The 21,928-nt window shown below is 37.8% G+C and overlaps 1 protein-coding gene across 1 annotated transcript in view; it reads left to right on the forward strand.

The window, feature by feature from the left end:
- The window catches only part of ITGBL1 (integrin subunit beta like 1), a 206,313-nt gene that overhangs the window by 99,575 nt on the left and 84,810 nt on the right, over window positions 1–21,928 (forward strand). Inside the window, exons 6-7 of the mRNA XM_003363218.5 lie at window positions 1,541–1,681; window positions 11,317–11,463. Of these exons, the coding sequence (XP_003363266.1) occupies window positions 1,541–1,681; window positions 11,317–11,463 (288 nt within the window). The remainder of the gene's footprint in view (window positions 1–1,540; window positions 1,682–11,316; window positions 11,464–21,928) is intronic.

Below are 21,928 nucleotides of genomic sequence, written 5' to 3' on the forward strand. Positions count from 1 at the left end.
GGACTCTTACTGCACTCATTCCTTATTGATCAATATTTAGGTCACTGGTAGTTTTTCAATAACATGAATACCACCATGGTTAATATTCCTGACAATATACTTTTGTGCACTTTTCCTTTCCTTTGGATATATTAATTGAAGTGGACTGTTATGCTAAATAGTAACACACATTTAAAAATTACATGTTATGAAATTGCCTCCCTGGAAGCTGTACATTTTGTACGCCATGCCCTCACCAACTCTCAATCCTACCAATCTTTTTCACTTCTGCAATCTGAGCTACAAAATAATTCTCACTATTGTTTTACAGATCCCCCACCCTTATCCCTTAGTAATAGTAGGTCCAGTGGTAACTATTTTTTATGTTAATCTATCATCATTAATTCTCTGCAAAATTTTGGATTGGTGTTCTTTTCCCTTGTCTATTTTTTTTAGCCATATTTTTCCTTTGGATGTTGATTCCTAAGAAATGTTTATGTTTGTGAAGGTAGCTTTTTATCTTTTACATACACATGACTATTCATTCCAGCCTTTTTTAGTGTTTTAGTTTTATAATGTTTTGCTTCCAACCAAAATTTTAGATTTTTATGTTATTAAATCTATTTCTTTTTTTCCTTTTAGTAATTTGCTTTGGGGGTTTTGAATAAAAAAATGTATTTTATATTTCATGGTTTTATTTTATATCCTTAAATCTTTAATCTATCTGGAATTTACTTTGATGTAAGAGGTAAGAAGGGATTTAACTTTATTTTCCCCCCAGATGATTAGCTGGTTGCCTTAAAGACGATTACAGATAAATTGCGCAAACTAAATATGATCTACAACTGGGTACTTCTTCTATGCAAATCTCCAAGGCTGTATCTCTCTGCCTTATCTCCAACATCCTCTATGTCCTGAGCTCATCCTATCTAGCAAAGCTTGCTTCTTAGTCTTCCTTAACATGCACCTTATGCTCCAATGGTGCAGGACTCCTTAGGGTCCCCGTGCCAATCCCGCCCTTCTTTGCTTATTCTTGCTTTCTTGACTTTCCTTGAGTTGTTCCACCTCCAACTGCTCTTAGGACCCTAGAGCATTTCCCCTTCTCTCTGCATATCCAGACCATCTAATCACTTCAGCCCTTCCCTAAACTCTTGCAGTATTTCTGTCCTAGTTTACAAAACATTAGTACACATATGTTTATTGTTTGCTAATTTTTCTTTCATTAGCTGTTTTTTGGTCAAATAGATTGTCAGTTTCTTGAGAGCAAGGATTATATCTTATATCAATTGTTTTGGCATTATCTTTGAGACAAACCAACACGGTACTAATGACCCATCCTTCAATCCCACCTAATTATGGACATAGATAATAACTTTTGTTTATTAAAGAACCTCTACTGTCAACTTTGGATGGTGTTTTTCTTTGTAGAATGTTTTTTCTGAATATGTATATTTTCCAAATACAAAGTAATCAACAGGAAAAAAAACAAAGCAATATGTAAGATGCTTTCTTTCATGATTTTTCTTCTCTAGACCCATATAAAATTATTTTTCCCATCTAGGGATTTGTGTTTGTGGTGAATGTTCTTGCCACGATGTTGACCCGACTGGAGACTGGGGAGATATTCATGGGGACACCTGTGAGTGTGACGAAAGGGACTGTAGAGCTGTCTATGACAGATATTCTGATGACTTCTGTTCAGGTAAGTGCTCTCCTAATTCCCAATTTTAAGTGAAAAATATTCATTTCCCTATCTTCAAGATTCATTTTGGTCCTTACGGAAACTGCGACAGAACTGAATGTGCATTCTGAAGCATTTGATGTTCACAGTGCTCCTATTAGTAACTTGGAAAACCTTTAGAGAATTCACACATTGGGCAAAGACTAGAGATATAAATGCACCCACTCTCTTAAAATTAGTCTAATTCCTCACCAAGGAGAACCATTACCTCCAGACTTCTGTTGCCCAAATGTAAGAATACAAAACTGGCAGACCTGATGACAATGAACAGTATAGGTACCATTGTGACAGCTATATTAATCTATTAAAAAACTTAGGATAATGCAATTCTCATAGATATTTTGATGCATTAATTCTTTGGTATAATTTATACATTCGAATTGTTCTGCAGTTTAGTCTAGAATTGAATTAGTGGATTCGATCAATTAGTAGATTCAAAAATTTTATTCCATAAATATTTATGGAACGGATACTATTTGCCAAGGACTACCTCTAGGCTGCTGGTTCCAGCAGTGAAGGAGACAAACACGATCCTTGACTTTATGGAGCTGGCGGTCTAAAGGCAGAGGAAAAAATACATCCTGCCAGAATTTCCAAGAGTGCAAAGTAAAGAAAAAAAGCAATCAGATTTATCTGAAAAAGTGTCATTTGTGAAAATGGAGTTATGGATTTTCAGTCTGGTTATATTTGACCATCCAGAAGGCAGAGACATACACATATACATTTCTTTGTGCTTGATTGCCTGATTGGTATAGGTAGAGAGCTAGGAAACTCCACTGGGCTCCTGAAAATTTGCCAGCAAAGGGAAATAAAAGAGCTGCCCTTTTTAATGATGATGCTCTAAACAGCAGAGACTTCTCTGGCCCCACTGAGGGGAGCCTGCTGCTAAAACTCCACATGCAGAAGAGTTTCCCTCTTTTGATTACCTGGTGCTTGGGAGAATTTCCTAAACATTCTGTGAATACTGTTTTCTTGAGGAGATGCCCTTTTCAGATTTTTCTATCATTCATTCTACATGAGTGTTCTTTATCATCATCATTATCAACACAATGGCCGTAAAACAGCTAACAACTATTGAGTGGCTTCTATATGGCAGATACTGTGTTAAGCACTTCCCAGACTGTTGCATTTATTCTTCATCAAAGTCTATGAGGTAGAGAATATATTTATTCTCATTTTACAATTGGGGAAACTGAGGCTTGGGGAAGTTCCGTAATTTGCTGAAGGCCCCAAAGCTAGGAGATAAAATCAAAATCTTAACGAGTTCTGTGAATCTGAAGAAATTTAAATGTTCTTTTTTTTTTTTTTTTTTTTGAGGAAGATCAGCCCTGAGCTAACATCTGTGCCTATCTTCCTCAACTTTATATGTGGGACACCACCCCAGCATGGCCCTATGAGCTGTGCATAGGTAATGCCTAGGATCTGGACCTGTGAACCCTAGGCTGCCAAAGCAGAGCTCACAAACCTAACCACCACGCCACCAGGCTGGCCCCTAAAGGTTCTTTCTTTACTGAACACATCTTTGTTTAAACTTCAATCTTTTATTTTTTTTTTAAAGATTGGCACCTGAGCTAACATCTGTTGCCAATCTTTTTTTTTCTTCTTCTTCTTCTCCCCAAAGCCCCCCAGCACATAGTTGTATATTCTAATTGTGGTCCTTCGGATTGTGCTGTGTGGGATGCCACCTCAGCATGGCCTAACCAGTGGTGCTAGGTCCTGGCCCAAAATCCAAGCCAGCAAAACCCTGGGCTTCTGAAGCAAAGGGAGAGAACTCAACCACTTGGCCACGGGGCCAGTCTTAAACTTCAATTTAATATAACAAACATTTGTTGAGAGCCAACTATGCTAGAGGCACTGCGTGGAATATTATGGTATAAAAATATAAAAAAGCACAGACTGTGCCCTCAAGAAATGTGCTGTTTAGCGAAGAAAACTGCCACATAGACATATAATTTTAATATGGGAGATTTGCATACTATATTCATGCCTTTGTTTACTTATAGTGGGGACAGAGCAGTGAAAACGACAGAGAAAATGCCCCCCGTCATGGAGTTTGCATCCCAGTAGGGCTGGAGAGACGATGAATAAAGTAAAACAATAAAATGTATAGTAGGTCAGTGCTATGTATTTTTCGTGGGCTAAGTGCCATAGCTTACAATGAAGAGACAAGCAGGTGGAGAATGTTGGGGCATGGGCTTTTAATGAGGGCCTGAGGCCCTTGCCAGAGCTGGTGATGTATGGCTCACGCACTGCAGGATGCCTTTGGATGGCTGTGCACGTACAGTTCTGCCCTAAAGGGTAGGCTTGCAGCTCAAGAGAGATGAGAAGGGCATCCCAGGCAGAGGGAAGATAGAGGCATATGACCTGTGCAGGGGACTAGAATCAGTTTGGTTATCACCAGAATGTACAAGGAACAAAGGGTAAAGCTAGTGAGAAACAAGAACTGGAGGGTTTTTTCACTTTGCTGCAGAACTAGACTCTGTTCTAAAGGCAATGGGGAGCTAGTGATAGCTGTAGGCAGTGGAGTGCTGTAGTCACCAGGTTTCTAGTCTGATTGTCTAGGTAAATGTTGGTACCATTTGCTGAAATGGGCAATATAGAAGGAAGTTGTCAAATTTGTTTCTAGATATATCTAGCATAAATAACTGATGACAAGCCAAAATTGATTTTTTTCAGCCTGTTGAATATGTGAGTCGAAAGGATCAGAGCTGAACATGAGAATTTAGAGTCATAAGCACAGAGCTGAGCTGGTAATAAAAACTATACTGAGGCTCAGGAAACACTGTTTAAGAATGTCATTTTAAGATCGTGAGATAAAACGTGAATTCATACGATTTAAAATAGGAAAATAAAGGAGATAATCAGGCTATTTATAAAAATGTCTGTGACTATCTGATATAATGCTGGGGTTTTTTTTTTTTTTTTTTTTTTTTAACATATGCTCTTCCTTGTTAAACCCATGATGCTGATCTTGATCCTGTTTGGAGTGGTTTGAAAAATTCAAAATAGCTCCATTAGAGTGATAATTCAGGGTCAGGTGAGCTGGTCTATCTCCCTGTGAGGGAGTAGGGTCATGAAGTGGACAGTGATGCTCTGATCCTTTTGTAAGCTCACAATTCCTGTTGTGTGTTGTTTAGGCTTTGAGTTACTGCCATAGGTCGGGCAGATGAAGGCCATTAAGGAGGTCTGAATGGAATCTGAAATTTTCTGCTTCATCTATTCCCTCCTTTCTTCCTTCTGCCCTATTTTCTTCTCCCTCACATTTTCCATTCTTCCCTATCCTGTGAGATTTCAGATAAAGTTAAGTGATTGGCCATTTATGGTTATGTGGTTGATGAGGTTTGTCATGGGAAGAGAGTAGGAGAGAATGCTTTACCCTTTGTATGTGGTCTCCGCGCTGTGGGTGTAGACATGTGGGAAGAAGTGATGGGGTAATAGTCTGTTCTTTGAGCAATAAGGCATCAGACTGTACCTTGGATTTTATTATTTTTCTGTTAAAGTGAACTGAGTGTGGCCAGCTTGCCGCAGCCTGCCTCCCACACTTAAAATGAGGAATTCAGGAAAGAAGAAACTCACATCAACAGAGATTCTACTCTGTTAGACACTTACCAAGTTCGTTCACACACCTCATTCCATTTTATGTTCGCACTAACTCAGAGAGGGAGACATTATCTACATTTTAACAGAAAACAGGTTCGAAGAAATTGAGTAACTTGACAAAGTTCACACTGCTGTTAAGTGTCATCTGAAAACACATGTAGCCTAAGTACTCATGCAATTTAATCTCCAAGTGTTGCAAATAAAATTCTTCAACTTCACTTTATTTTGGCAAGGAAGAGCTGTCCTCTGGATGCTCAAAATTCATATAAAACTAAGCTTCTCTAGACATGATCATGGTCTGGGGCCAGCATCAACCTCTGGAGTGTTTCTTTCTTCTGACTAAATCTGTAGAATTCTCTATATTATACTGAGTGAATTCTTAGTCTTTACAGTTTTCCTAATTGCCAGTCTGAGTTGCCCTGTAGGAAGGGTACCATGCAGTTGATTACTGAGTATGTTAATACCTTAGGGTAATAAGACAGAAGTAACCCAACTACGTCAATATTCTCTAGTGATTTTTGCAAGGTTGGAGTGTAATAAGGCTCAGATGCAATGCAGCTTTATTTTTAGCTCCCGTTCCAGCCATCCTGAGGGTGTTGGTCTTATTTAAGCCCAAGGAAAATCTCTCAATGGATTAGTTTAAGCTGGCTCCTTTAATTGACATTCTCATTTTATTCATTCCCACTTTATTCATCTTTTCAATAATGCATTTAAATATAAATATTTTCTGCCTAATACATCGTGGGTACAGAGGGTACAGATATTTTAAAACATGATCCCTGATTGCAAATAAATCTGTTTTATTTATTTCTTCTTTCATTCGTCTGTAGTTCATCATCCACATGGGTGTGTGTGTGTGTGTGTGTGCGCGTGCATGTGAATTCATCCATATGCAAACATGACTAGTACACACACACATATACAATGCACACACACACACACACACTTCAAAGATAATACAGTTGACAAAATTTGAGTGCGACTAAACGGACCGGGGCATGACGAGCCGTGCTGAAATGTACCGACTGCTCTGTTTACTTCAGTTCTGTGAGCCGCGCCACTGAATTTACTTCTTCATTCTAAAATTACTCCTTTATTCCTGATGGCTGCTTACCACACTAGTCTATTTCCCCAAATCCCATAATTGGATAGATATGCTGCAGTGTGACCTTAAACTCTATAATATGAACCTCTGGCTTAGAGTAGATTAAAATTCATTAGTTTGGAAAATGAAATCATTGATAGACTGTGTTATGTGGGGAAATTTGTCACTGTGGATTACCAAAGCATTAAGGAGAGAAACTGAAGGAAATGATTAAGTACATTCAGTTTTCATTGTCTTGAAAGGGAAATCAATATATTGAATCGATTTTTTTTAATAAGTACTAGTTAGATCTAATTTATTTCCCAAAACTTAGATTGTCTTCATACTACTTCGTAAGACGCTACTTCTAAACCTGACGTTTAGGTTCCAATTCCTGAGCATTTTTGATCATTTTAAAAGAAAGAAATATGCTCTATAGCAGAAGAGTGTTTGGAAAGGATACAAGTACATTTGTCCTGGATTGATATTTCTGAGTTTAGGTAGCTTAACTCAGAAGAACACAATGAGTACAAAGAATGAATTAGTTTTGGTGTCAACACCCTCTCCTACAGTGGCCTCAGAGCCTTGTTAGTTCCTACCTGCCCAGCATGGTTGTGATGCCATTTGATGTCTGCTCTTGCTGCCAACTCCCTGCGCATGTGGTACAGATCTGGCAGTGGTTTCATTTACATATCAAGACTAACCACCATGTTGATCTCCCATTGTTATGGGTGGGGGTGTGTGTGTGTTTAACGCATGCTCATAGGTCTTTTGAAATCAATTCCCTGTTGTTCATTCTCTGCATATTTGATATCAGGGATAAACAACAACATTCTGTATCTTTCATCTCTCTTTTGTTGGTCCTCTGCCTACAGAGTTTAAGGGAATACTTGTTAGAAGCAATGAAATTAACTCCTGCAGGCTTAATATATATATGTATAGATTTGACAAACTAGCATGGAAGCATTAAATTTCAGATCAATGTGGTAAAATTCACTTCTAGTTCTCTCATTTTAAAGATAAAGTGAGATGAGGCCCAGAAAGGTGAACTAGTGACATATAAAAGTGGCGAACACACGTCTCCTAATTTCCTCTTTTATGCCCTTTTCGCTGTTTGTTTATAGAAGACCCTGATACAGTGTGTTATGCCAGTCCAAAGGATTTTCATACTAAATAGATCTTGTTGTTTCTAAACCCTTCTTTATATATGAAAGCCAAGCATTTTCATCTCCTTCATTTTATCACTATAAAATGATTGCTTCTCTCTCGCTTTGGCATGACTTTTTTACTGGAATTGAGAAACTAGTAACTCCAGAGGAGAAATTGCAATTTCATTTTATGATTTCCTCTCTTCTCTGAAGGACTCAATACCTGCTTCAGAATCTGGTATCAATACCTTGCATTTCTAACTGATTTCCTAACTTTACTGATTAAATATCATAAAGGATTTTATGGAAAAGGTACAGTTTCATTTAAAGTGGAATGCGTAGTGTTCTGAAACATATTTTGACAGTATGTGACTGAGTTATTGAAAGGTGTAGGATATAGCTTTTCATTCCTGTGCAAGCAAAAGTTGTGTTTATGTTTTAACTTGGCAATTAATCTCAAATAAACAAATTAGATTAGGCAGTACCAATCCCAATACTGTTTTTCATCATATTAGACTAGAATTATTTAAACCTTTTCTCTCTTACTTTTACGTTTTTTTCTTCTATGCTCTCCATTGGCATATTTGATTTAGGTATTCTCACTTTTCCAAAACAGTGAAACCTTCTAAAAACATCCTACATGCCACTGTTTCGTCATTTAAACTGGTTGCCATCTGTTCACTGACTCTCATGAATTTCCTTCATTGTGGATGGTTTTCTTAGCTCATTCATATTTTAATAACCCTTCTTTCCTTAGCTTGAATTTGTTCAATTGATGTTGACTTCTGATGGCAGAGTGTGGAAGACTTCTAAGTGGATCATTTGAGGAAGAGCAGTGGCCATCCTCAACTAGATAATATTCTCCCACTTTGATACCTTTCTGTTTAGAGGCAAAGCCTTTCATCCCACAGCCAATCACAGCAGTGACACTATCCCATCAATTCCTTCCAATGTGTAAGCAATCAACTGCAGCTGGGTTATTGAGGGGGCTTTGATTAGGTGAAGGCTGAGGCTGAGGCAGAAGCACAGGGAGTTAGGGATCATCACACATACAGCAAAAGTGAGGACACATTGCATATATTCTTCCCAGCTTTGCTTGGAGTTGGCGATGCCTGGAGGTGAAGCATATGTTTATAGGAGCCATCCTTAGGAAGGTTCATCATGCTATTAGACTAGATGCACGGGAATGCACGGGAAGTAGAGGTGCGGGTCCTTATAGGCCACGTTTCCCCTAGTGATTGTGGAAGAGCACAGAAATAGCAAAGGGATAGAAAAAGGAAGCTGCAATAATAGCATAACATTAGGAGGGAAAAGCATAGAGATTAAAAAATCTCTGTGAGGACAATAGATAAGAAATAATAAATAAGAAATAAGGGATAGAAAAAGGAAGCTGCAATAATAGCATAACATTAGGAGGGAAAAGCATAGAGATTAAAAAATCTCTGTGAGGACAATAGGTAAGAAAACAGAAAGTAGACGTGGGGGCATAAAGGGGAAAGACTTGCAAAGATTTCTTCTCTTTGGTCTGGAGCAGGGCAATGTTTTTCAAACTTCGTTAATGCATCCACAATTAATCTGACTTCTTTTGATATTAATGGGACCAGATTTTAACTCTGAAAATCTCTTATTAATAACATCTGACCATCCTCATGAATTTGTTTTATTCCACTACAAAGTTTTTTTAATGTCACCATGCGAACGAACCTCAGATAGAAAATGATGACTGCTCTTACACCTGTATTCCAACTCTAGAACTTGAGAACGTTCTCCCCTCAGTCACTGACGGGTCTCCCTCTGCGCTGGCTCCTGCTCCATTCCCTATGCCTAGGGGTCGGGACCCTGGGTGTGTCACTGCCCAGGAATCCAAGGCCACTGCAGCAACAGATGGCATCCTCCTGGGTGGTTAGGGATCTCCTGGCATCCTTGTCTACTGGATGTTTTGTTCTCCCACAACTATTTTAAACTTTCAAGAGTAAAGCATTTTTCCTCTGTCAATCTACCTCTCTTTTTCAATGTTGTTGTTAGTGTCATCTGGCCTTTCACAAATGGCAGTATGTTCTGTGCTTTGTCCAGTTTCCTTGTGGCAGTTCTCACTGTCCTTGAAATTAAACCTCTGTCTTCAAGAATTTCAAAGCCTCTGGTGCCTATAAGACAGCAGAATTGACTGTACTTTAAAATGTTAAAAACTTTTAAAATTGTGATTTATCTACGTATTTGCAATATTGCTCTGTTTGCAAATTTTGCTCTAATTACATGAGGGTTGAGAAGAAGGGTAGGAACTTTTTAAGCTGAGATAAATGGCAAAAAAGTCATGGAACCCAACAACCTCTGAAATATAATTGCTAATAAGTTAAACTATTATAGTAAAAATCTCATATTTAAATGGTATATTCACGTGTCATACATATTTATTGGCAGTCGCAATTTTGTTTTCCTTTAAAATGATGAGCTCTAAGTCAGAGTAGTAATGATGGCAGCAATTTGTGGTTCAGACTCTGCTACAATAGGTGCTTAGTCAGAGTACGTTGAATTGAATTTAGTGTTACGTGAGAGATTTAGATTCAATGATCCCTAATATCTCACCCCACTTTGACCTATCATTTTATGATTTGTTCCATGAAGAACCAGGTTAATAGAGGGTGAAAAGCTTCCTGATATGTGGATTATCCAGTTCTTCAAACTTAAAAGATAGACATCTGCCCACAAACCTCGCAGAGTATTGATGAATCAGGCCAGTCTTCACTGAAGGCCAATTTCTATATTGTATGATATATATTAATATCAGATGCCAAAGACAAAATAGCGTGGATTTTCATCGATTAGCATTATACTTGATTTAGTTAAAGAAAGTGTAATTCCACTTCCTTTAAAATTCTTCATGCATTTTTGCAGCAATTATAGCAATCCACTTTATTCTGCATCTGTAGTAACGGAGTATGTGAATGTTTATTAGGAATTAGGAAAAGCTCAGCAAAGTTTTGTTTCCTTTCTATGCCTACTTGGTTACGTGTGTGAGCTCAAATGAATATAAATAATAATAACTCACTTTTGTATAGCGTTTTAACATCTGTTATGTACTTCCTGATAAATGTGGATAGATAATACTCTATAGGTAGCAGGATCAGGATTTGAACCCACTTCTTGGACTGATGGCGTCGACTGCTTTTTGCTATACCAAACCACTACTCATCACAGTTCTTTACAGGCTCTGTGTCCACGTAAAGAAATTTCATATCTTTCCTGACCTCTTTTGTGTATACTAAATTGGTCTTCAAGGCTTCGGAACTCCACACAGGTTACTGGTTTTAGGCTAAGAGTCTCCAGGCTAAGCATGAGGTGTATAGTTTAAAGGTAATGAAAATGAAGTGTTGGGGACTCCAGAAGATAAGACCCCGTTTCCACAACAAATTGTTTTCCATTTCCTATGGCTCTCCTCCACATGAATTAATTGCCAAATCCATCAAATACTCCTTTTAGGCCCCAGCAGACCAATACAACCACAAGCACCTGGATTTTGATAGATTCAAGTTCATAGCCCTGTGACCCTGTTTATCTTTTCTGGAGTGGTTGTTTTTTTCACACCTCATGATTAATTAATGTAAATCAGGTATTTAAGAACTTGAGAAAAATATGCCTTTGCCTTAATATTTTATATTGTGTTAATTAAGCTCCTGACTCATCTGTGACATTCACTGTTGAAATGAAAACTAATTCTGACTTCTTTATATATTTTTTCATATTTTTTTGCGACTCTCATTGTGAAGGTCATGGGCAGTGTAACTGTGGAAGATGTGACTGCAAAGTAGGCTGGTATGGGAAGAAGTGTGAGCACCCGAACTCCTGCCCGCTGTCAGCTGAGGAGAGCATCAAGAAGTGCCAAGGGAGTTCCGATCTGCCCTGCTCTGGAAGGGGTAAGCGAGGGCTCTCACGCAGTGCCGCCACCTCCTAATCCTGTGAGTCGAATGAATTCAACTCACATGTATCTTGTTTAAAAGATGGCTGAGACCCCTGACTGAGGCAAGATTAGTCCTTTCAGAACTAATGCATCCAATTTTCATAAGTGAAAGTATATGGAGAAATATAATATATCCATCTCCCTCTCTGTCTCACACATACTCACACTCACACACACTCATATACTCACACTCACTCTCTCAGCCCACGTTAGTTTTGAGGTCTGTTCAATTTCAGCTCAGTTCAATTCAGTTCAATGCTACATCAAAAAGAAAAACCAGGGGCCGGCCCTGTGGCCGAGTGGTTAAGTTCTCATGCTCCGCTTCAGCGGCCCAGGATTTGGCTGGTTCGGATCCTGGGCGCGAACATGGCACCACTCATCAGGCCACGCTGAGGCAGCGTCCCACATAGCACAACAGAGGCACTCACAACTAGAATATATAACTATGTACTTGGGTCTGTGGGGAGAAAAAGAAGAGAAAAAAAAAAAAGAACGTTGGCAACAGATGTTAGCTCAGGTGCCAATCTGAAAAAAAAAAAAAAGAAAGAAAAACCAGTTGGGATATTTGCTCAAAGCTTTCTGAATGAGACCACCTAATTGTCCACTGACATTTCTGAAACTCAATAACATTGTACTGAGGATTGTTGGCTTTTGAAAAAGCAGGGTGTAAACAGATAGCTCTGAATAAGCTTTTGCTGTTTTGGAAGGCATGTAGCCTGAGCTACCAGATCAGTACAAATTGGAGGGGAAGGAAAAATTCATCTCGAGGAAAGCTGGTTCCATTCTTTTTGATTTATCAAAATAAGAAATACAATTTCACTTCTCACATGAAAATGGCAAGGTTAATATGAAATATGCTTTTGGAGGAACTGGTAATTGAAGTTATTATAGATTTTTATCTATTTAGTTTTTGGTGAGGAAGATTGGCCCTGAGCTAACATCTGTGCCAATCATCCCCTATTTTGTATGTGGGATACCAGCACAGCATGGCTTCATTAGCAGTATGTATAGGTCTGCACCCAGGATCCAAACCTGTGAACCCCAGGCTGCCAAAGTGGAGCGTGCAAACTTAACCACTATGCCACGGGGTCAGCCCAAAGTTATTACAGATTTTGTTTATGAAAGATTAAAAGGAGAAAGACTTCTTTTCCCTGAATGTTAGATCAGAAATTTAATTTTATGTTGAAGTTTTCTTTTTGAAAATCAGATTTTTGAGATATAATTCAAATACCATAAAATTTACTCTTTTAAAGTGTACAACTTAGTGGTTTTTAGTATAGTCACAGAATTACCCAGCCGTCACCACTCTCATTCCAGAACATTTTCATCACCACAAAAAGAAACCCTGCACCCTTACCAGTCACACCCTATTGTCCTCTCCCCTTCAACCCCTAAAAACCCTCAGTCTACTTCCTGTCCCTATGAATTTGCCTAATCTGGATATTTCATATAAATGGAATCATAAAATATGTGGCCTTTTTGTTTCTGGCTTTTTTCACTTAGCATAATGTTTTCAAGGTTATCCATGTCACGGCATGTACTTCATTCCTTTTTATGGCTGGATAATGTTCATTTCTATGGATATATCACATTTACTTATTTGTTAATGGACATTGGGGTTGTTTGTACTTTTGGCCATCAGGAATAATGTCCTATGAACATTCATGTATATGTTTTTGTGTGGATTTGTGTCTTAATTTCTCTTGGGTATATACCTATAAGTGAAATTGCCGGGTCATGTGGTATCTCTATGTTTAACTTTTTGAGGTACTGCAAAACTGTCTTTAAAGTGGCTACATTTTACATTCCCACCAGCAGAGTACAAGGCTTCCAGTTTTCTCACATCCTTGCCATTATTTATCTTTTATCTTTTTGAATACTTCTAATTTTCCTTATGTAGAAAACTCGCAAGTCTCCAACATTATTTGTACCGTGGATCTTTTCCTGTACTCTGATGTTTATCCCTAATGATTATAAGTAGGAACATAGGATATGGGTAGAAGGATTTTTTATTTCAGAAGCATTTCTGACTTGCTCCATCTTTCACCAATAACCCCAGACAGGAGTAACTGTTCTACCTGCATGAATAAAATATTGTCATTATAGTGCTTGAGTAAGCCTGTCGTGCTTTTAAAGTAACATGATTAAAAATTAGTATCCCTCAGACTGCTGTTATTCATTCACTCATTCATTTATTGTTAAAAATAACAAATTATAGCATGGAAAATTTAAAAAGCATAGAAAATATCTCCAAAACATAGAAAATCACTCTTAGTATATATATTTACCAGTGGTTATTCATTTGTCTCTAAATTTTTTAATATAGTGTTCGTGCAAGAAAATTATTACAGACTTTATATATCAATCTTTAATAAACTCCAAGTACATATGTCTCATCTTTCTAGAGATTCACTAATGTGTTTAGCTACCATTTTTAAGCAATAGAGTATATTTAAAATTTATTTTATTAGAGTTGTTGAATATGTGTATAGAATTATAATTTTTTTATTTTTTATAATTCATTTAAGCCTTTGAAATACTTTACAGATAAATAATAAGCTTCTCTAGTTTCCTCGCAGGGAAATGGAGGTATTGATGAGTGAAGTGATTTCCCAGGGAACCATAGCAAATAGAAGGATTTTGAGAATGAAGGCCAAGGATTTGTGAGAGCCAGGCCAGCGCTTGAACCAGTGATCAGAGACCGTTCCTTTCTCATAGTGCTAGTTCTGCAAACTCATTGCCACTGGATGTTTTAAAGCAAATGGCCAATAGGAAACTTTTAAAGGATTATTTTTGCAGTTTATGAATGAGAGCAGCAGCTGTGGTTACGGGAGTGAAGAAAACAATTATAAGGCCCATTGGTTCTCAAGCCCAGAGCCCCATCAGCTCACCAGCTGGGGCCAAAAAAAGATTCTCCTGGTAGAATATACTGAGGCTCCTCAGTAGAGTCCACCTCAAGGCCAGGTGAAGGCATTTTTCCACCGGAAATTAAGTCTAAATTACCTGCTTCCACTGATGATGACTGAGTGTGATCACTGTGTCTTGAAAGCAGGGGAATAATTTAGGTGATTTCTTAAATTCCCTATTGATCCTGTGATTCCTTAATTTCTATTCCTTATTGTCTATAAATATATTTTCATTTCATTATATGACTCTCATATAGTCAATATGGGTATACAGTTATTCATCCTAATTTCTGCTCCCACGAGGGGATGGGGGACAACTTTTCCTACTGTCATACCAATGGTCTGCTCAAAAGCTTACAATGGCTTTTAATGGGCTACACATTAGTTTTAAACTCTTGTTGACTTAAAAATACATTATTATTATTATTATTGGGGTTCTCCTCCTGAGTATGTGTCTGGCTTTGGCCAAAAACTAAGCAAAAGTGATGAGTTTCTCTTTGCAGCAGGAGCTTTAGAGGCAGGCAGAGGCTTGCTATCTCTTTCCCCTGGCCTGGGGATTTGCAGTGTTGGAGATGAGCCCTTAGCCTGGGTTTTTGAATGTGGATGGTTAGCAGAAACTTCTGCTGACCCACCAAGGACCTCTAACACGACTGAGAAATAAACCTTTGTTGTTTCAAGCAGCTGAGATAATAGGACTCCTGACTCATACTCTCTTCCGCATACAAAATTTAGGGAACGCAGTCAAACCAGAACAAACAAACCAGAACACACCACAAAAATCACACAAACTCAAAGAGAGAAGCAAAAAAAGCAGTTGAGGTTTATAACTATATGTATATCTTATCAGTATCAATAACTGAATCAAAATAAATATAAACAAGGATATATTTTACAAATGATGTATTTATGCTATTCTATCGACCGTGTTTATGTGCACTTCAACAGGTAAAATGCCAAGAACATTGAATCCATTATCTTTTTTGATATCCCCCAGACACAACGAGGTAGGAAGAAGCATAATTATTCTTCTTTTTACAAAAAAAGAAATTGGAAATTTGGACAATTTGCCATCTTACATAGTAAGTGATAGAGATGAAAGTTTTTTTTTGTCTGTTTGTTTTTTTGAGGAAGATTAGCCCTGAGCTAACATCTGCCACCAATCCTCCTCTTTTTGCTGAGGAAGACTGGCCCTAAGCTAACATCTGTGCCCATCTTCCTCTACTTTGTGTGTGGGACACCTGCCAAAGCATGGCTTGACAAACAGTGTGTAGGTCAACAGCCAGGATCCAAACTGGCGTACCCTGGGCCACCAAAGCAGAACATGCAAACTTAACTGCTGTGCCACAGGGCTGGCCCCTGTTGGTTTTGTTTTATCAGGAAGATTAGCCCTGAGCTAACATCTGCCGCCAATCCTCCTCTTTTTGCTGAGGAAGACTGGCCCTGAGCTAACATCGGTCCCCATCTTCCTCTACTTTATATGTGGGACGCCTGCCACAGCATGGCTTGATAAGCAGTGCATAGGTCCATGCCTGGGATCTGAACCAGCAAAGCCCGGGCCACTGAAGTAGAGTGCGTGGACTTAACTGCCGCACCAGTGGGTCAGCCCCAGAGATACAAGTTTTAATACAAAATTTTAATACAGCCCCTCAGGCTCCAGAACAGTCATTTTAGATAGTTTACTGGTTCTTTTCACATGCCAATTTGCTGAAAATATGTAATGAATTTATTTCCTTGTTCCAAATATTATGCAAAATCGTTGATATGGCTGCATAGTATTCCATAATAGAATTTAAGCAGTCCTCTTTTATTAGACATCTGAATCGTCTCCTATTTTATTCAAGTTTTAAATATCATAGTTCACATTCTTGTAGCAGAAAATTTGCAAATCCTTAGTATTAATTCTTATATGTGGAATGCATAGATCTAAATGAATAAAAAATATATTAAAGCTTTTCAATAAAAAAGTTGCCCAAACAATTCATATTCTCTAGAAAAATTGTCCTACTATATCCTCCTTCAGGAGCATAACAAGGGTTCCCCTCACCCAGCAATGGTGGGAATTTAGATTTAATAGTCAGTTAGCTCTTCTCCATATATTTTGCTCTTAGTGTTAGAAACTTTTACCATTCATCAAACTCCTTTCATTGACTTCTGTAATCATCAAAACAAATGATTTATCTGCAGGCGTTATTATTCAGAGGCTTGTGTTTGCAGTATTTGCCTTCTTTGATCATCATTTGTCCTTGTGTCTAAGTCATCTTTTTGTTTGGTAGTGCAATCCCATGTGCCTCTGTTACCTGTCCTCTGTGCCCTTTGGTTTTCTTTTGTCAGACTTGTTCTAAGAGGTATTGCATATATTTTAGCATTTAAACACACATAATCATATACCCTCACAAGGGAAGGTGTGAAGTGGAGAAAGAATGATAAATTGAGGCTAATTATTTCATATTGTAGCTTCTAGAAAGTAGAAACCATGTCCTCATTTTTATCAATTAGTATGTTTTAACTAATGAATTAAGCGAGTTGGTTCAATTCCCTTACCTAGGAAAGAACATACTTTCAAAGAATAATAGCCTGCCAAATTCTCACCATCTGGAGATTTTTCAACTTAAGCCATAATTTCTCTCTCTCTTTTACTGGCAAAGCACATCTTTAAATTTTCTTGCTTTTATTTATCAGAGAAGTTTTCCATGAGGCATGTATTTTTTTAACCTATGTATTTTTCACTCTGTGATTTTTTGAAAACTGAATCATTATTTTTCTTATTCACGTATACAGAGATGTTATTGTTTGGAACAGAGAAAAAGTTAAAAAGAAATTGGAAGTCCTCCAAACATTTTTTTTTTTTATTTTTTAAGGGGATTTTCTTTTTATTTTTATCTGAAACTTTTTTTACAGCTTTATTGAGGTATAAATTGATATAGAAAAGCGCTGCGTATATTTAATGTACATGCTTTGATGAGTTTGGACATATGCATGCATCCTTGATGCTATCACCACAATCAAGGTAATAAATATGTCTGTTACCTCCAAAAATGTCCTTGTTTCCCTTTGCTTTTTTTTTCTTCAGGATTGGCACCTGAGCTAACATCTGTTGCCAATCTTCTTTTTTTTCTTCTTCTTCACCCCAAAGACCCCCAGTCTATAGTTGTATATTCTAGTTGTAGGGCCTTCTGGTTGTGCTATGTGGGACACCGCCTCAGCTTGGCGTGATGAGCAGTGCCATGTCCACATTCGGGATCCGAACCAGTGAAACCCTGGGCCGTCAAAGTGGAGAGCGTGAACTTAACCACTCGGCTGTGGGTCCAGCCCCACCGCCTTTGCTTTTTTATGTGTGTGTGTTAAGAATGTTTAACATGAGGAGTATATAAAATAGTCAAACTTATAGAAGCAGAAAATAGAGTAGTGATTGCAAGGGTCTGGGGGAGGGGAAAATGGGGAGTTGTTATTCAATGATTGTAAAGTTACAGTTAGACAAGATGGAGAAGTTCTAGAGATCTGCCGTACAACATAGTGCCTCTAGTTAACAAGACGGTATTGTGGACTTAAAATTTTAAGAGTAGACCTCCAGACATTTTAAATTAAGCACCACACCACCTATTGTGATTTTGATTATATTTAAAATTCTCAGTGGCCTAATTAAATATCTTATTGTAAGTTAACTGCAGTGGGAAATGCACAGTTTTCAAGAGACAAAGGAACCCAGTGTGTTCTTCCAGCAGTATTTCTAGGCAGCAAATGGATTCAGACTTACTCTACTCTGAGTGTCCAGATTGGTTGATCCGCTATATCTGCCTGCGCTCGAGGACCCTGGAGTAGTCGTCCTCTAAATTACGGCATTTCAAACATACTTGTTAAGGACCACAGCTAAAGAAGGTGAAGAAATGACCCTGTAAAGTTAACTTCTTTACTCTTCATTATCTAGGAGGAATGGTCCCACTTTTAGTGATGCACCAAATGGAGAAAACATCAGTGAATTAGAAAATCAAGCCCGAAACAAAAGTCTTTACTTTTTCATATTATAGACGTTAAACGATGAGAAATTGGTCTGTGGATCCCTAGGCAGTCTTCCATGGATCTCTGAACACACGTTGAGCTTACAGTGCTCTCTATTATGGCTTTTTTATGTTCTAACATCATGGAATGACCAGAATAGTACTATGGTATCGAGGAAGAGAAAAGCCTGTTTATTATTTGCTTTCTTTGTACTCAGAAAAACTTATTAGACTGTCTTAAACTTTATATGCCTCCTGTATTTCACAAAACTTTAGGAATGTAAATATTGTTTATTATAACTTTATTAAAGATGGTACCAAGACAAAAAGACTGATATCCAGGGGGAACTAAATATGGTGCCTCCAGCATCCTTTCTCCATGTCCTCATGATGTGCTGGGACCTCTGGGTGTTGGGACATTTTCTATCCTCATGAGGAGGCCAATGGTGCAGGTGCCCAGAGCTGGTGGTTTACTGGAAGGTTCTGATTAATCCGGTATTGAATCTCTCATTCATTTGAAGAAGCAGCATTTACTAAACTAAAGGCATGATTTGCATATATTGAAGAGAATTGCTAAAAAGAATGGAAAGAGCCAAGTTAAATAGAAAAGAAGGTCTCCTACAAGGTGATTATTCAGGACCCCCCTTTCCAGTGGGTAAATAGTTACCTACGTTCCTTATTTCTCCTTCTTTATTTTATCTTGCCTCTCTTCTTGTCATTTTTATATTCAACAGAACAGAGAGGAGAAGAAGAAATTCATAAGCTGAACTTAATAGTTTTGGTTATCTTTTTAAAAGATGCTAGAAAATATTTCAGTGAAAAATAATAAAGAGAGTACTTTTGGAATTGCCTAAGGTTTTTCTAATCCATATCCCAGAAAACTGTATCACTCTCAAGATAGAGTGAGTATTTTTTTGTGTTCCTGTCAACTATCTTGTTTAAATGTTTTATCTATGGCAACAGAACATTTTGTGCCAAAGATAGGCATCAATCCAAATAAACAAACAATTTTTATTATATTTTGCATAATTTTTATGTGGTAAGTTGAAAACCAGTGAAATTCTTTGGCTAAGAAAACTTCCTAGTAAAGGCTGCAACAAATATTGTCAAAATCTATTTGAAATGAAAATAGAAAATTGGACGTGAATTCAATCCCGATTTCTTCAAGTGAGCTTAAAATGAAATGTGTGACAACTAGGAAAATTTTGTTACTACAATTATATATTTATTTCTATTAAAACATTAAACACATAGGGAAGGATGTAGTGTGGGGCTCTGGCAGCTATTTACTTGATTTTATTCAATATAAACAAGTAAACCAAATATTTTTCATGGGAAACAATCTGGTCTGGCTATCAACCATAACCTTCACGGAACCATATGCTCTATAGACTTTCTTTCTAATAGCAAATCAATGAGACAGAATGTCGTCATTTTGTCCAGGCTTTAGGGTCATATAGCTGATCAGAATCCTATGATTCTCCTCTTGGATGCATAAGATGTTATTAAAAATTGATAGGGCTGGTCATTGTGCTATATTTGCATAGTGAATATGTTTGATATATAATCATGCTATAGCATAGAGCCAACTTAAGTATCATATTTTCATTAGTGATATTGTTTATCAAATTTAATCAGTCTAATATTTACTGACCAGCCTACCGTGTATCTCTATGCTAAGCCAGGGGCCAAGAAACTAGTACCAGGAGGTCCACATTCTGTTTTTATAAATGAACAAAAAGTTTTATTGGAACACAGCCATGCTCGTTTGTCTATACATGGCTGCTTTCTTGCCATAATGGGAGAGTTAAAAAGTTGCCACAGAGTGTATGGCACACAGAGCCTAATATTTGTACTATCTAGCCCTTTGCTGAAAAAGTTTGCTGACCCCTGTGCTAAGTATCTGTGATAAATGTGACAAATGTGGTGGGAGAAGGGATAGAATGTCTTAAGACTCAGAGGAGGAAGATACTATTTTCTAAATAAATTTGGGTGCAAATATGTCTTCTTGAAGTGAGTGAAACTAGAATTGAGTCTGCAGGAATGAGTATAAAAAAAGTGGATTCTAGATAGAGGGAACAATGTGGGAGACACATTAAGTTAACAGGGGAATAACTTGTGCCAGGAACAGGAAACAAATTCACTCGTGATGATGTAAAGAATAAGAAAGCGGTAGGAGACAGACTGGGGGCAAATGTCATCTTTCCCACCCCCTCCTCATGTTGTGATAGGTTTGAGACAGAAAAAGCAACTTCTTTGCAGAGCTCTTGTTCTCGTAATTGTCACATGAGGTTAATTGTTAATAAGAAGGACACACATTATAAGTACGGATTGTAAGTCCTCTAAAATGATGTCACAGAAATGCTGGTTAACCTTGCTTAGTGCCCACTCCATTGTCTCATTGCTAAAATGCCGAGTTCAATGTAACCAAAGTTACCAAGATCCAGATCTTTCCATGAACGAGACAAATATGTTAGCATCTTCTCATGTGCCTTTCTTCCTCCTTCCTGCACCTCACATCAGGTTTCCTTATCTACTGACAGAATATGAGAAGACAACCACAAATCTAAAGTGGCTTTTTTATTAAAAATCATTCATATTAGCAAGTAGTAAAATAACAACAGTTTAGCAGTCAGATTAGTATTTTGAGGGCCGCATTGTACTGGGTATGGACACATACGCCTATGTGTTTTAAACAGCAAAGGGACATCTTGCACAGCGAGGCGATCTCGTGGGTTACTGGTATAGTGGTATAGTGGGTTACTTAGTTGGGGTCTGCCATTCACTAGATGTGTGAGCCAGCAAGTCAAAGACTAAAATGGCAGCAAAACTCTAATGGTAACTTTGAACTTAGTTTCTTCAGGCTACTTCCCCTCTCCTTCACCTCTCTCTGCAGTTAGTGAACTTGACTCTGTTCTTGCTCACTTGGACCCCTAGATTTTATGTTTGCTCCCATGGTTCCGTTTCTTTCATTTCTGATTCACCTTCATAACAGACTTTATGTTTGATTTTGCATAGCTAACAAGATAGACGGAGAGCTGACTACTCCCCATGAGAATCAGGTGATTAGCCAAGCTGTTCTTCTAGACTCTGCTTTCTACCAAGTGTCTGTTTTGGGTACGGAGTAATATATTCTTCAGTTATGGCATCCTTTCATTTGGAATATAACTGTTAAGATGGATGAGAGTTTGGTTCTCCATAAATATTTATGTCTCATGTGATGACTTTTATTTGGATAAAGAAGGAAAGGCAGGATTCTTTGGCTTCTTATTTAAGTTTCTAAATAATTTTGGCCTCTTTGCTGCTCAAAATACCCATGCCATGTGGATGCTTGTAAATAGTACCAAATGGTCTGGCATAGTACAGTTGTGAGCCATTTAAGGTTTGAATGGTCCCAAGGATTAAACAACAAATATTTGAGGTCATATTGAAAAGTCCTTTACAAGGAGGTTAGATCCTTTGCCAGGATTTCTTCCTCTGGATTTCTTCCTCAGGCCTTGTATTACACAAGAGTTAACTG

Source organism: Equus caballus, chromosome 17 (assembly GCF_041296265.1).
Source record: "Equus caballus isolate H_3958 breed thoroughbred chromosome 17, TB-T2T, whole genome shotgun sequence".
NCBI lineage: Eukaryota > Metazoa > Chordata > Mammalia > Perissodactyla > Equidae > Equus > Equus caballus.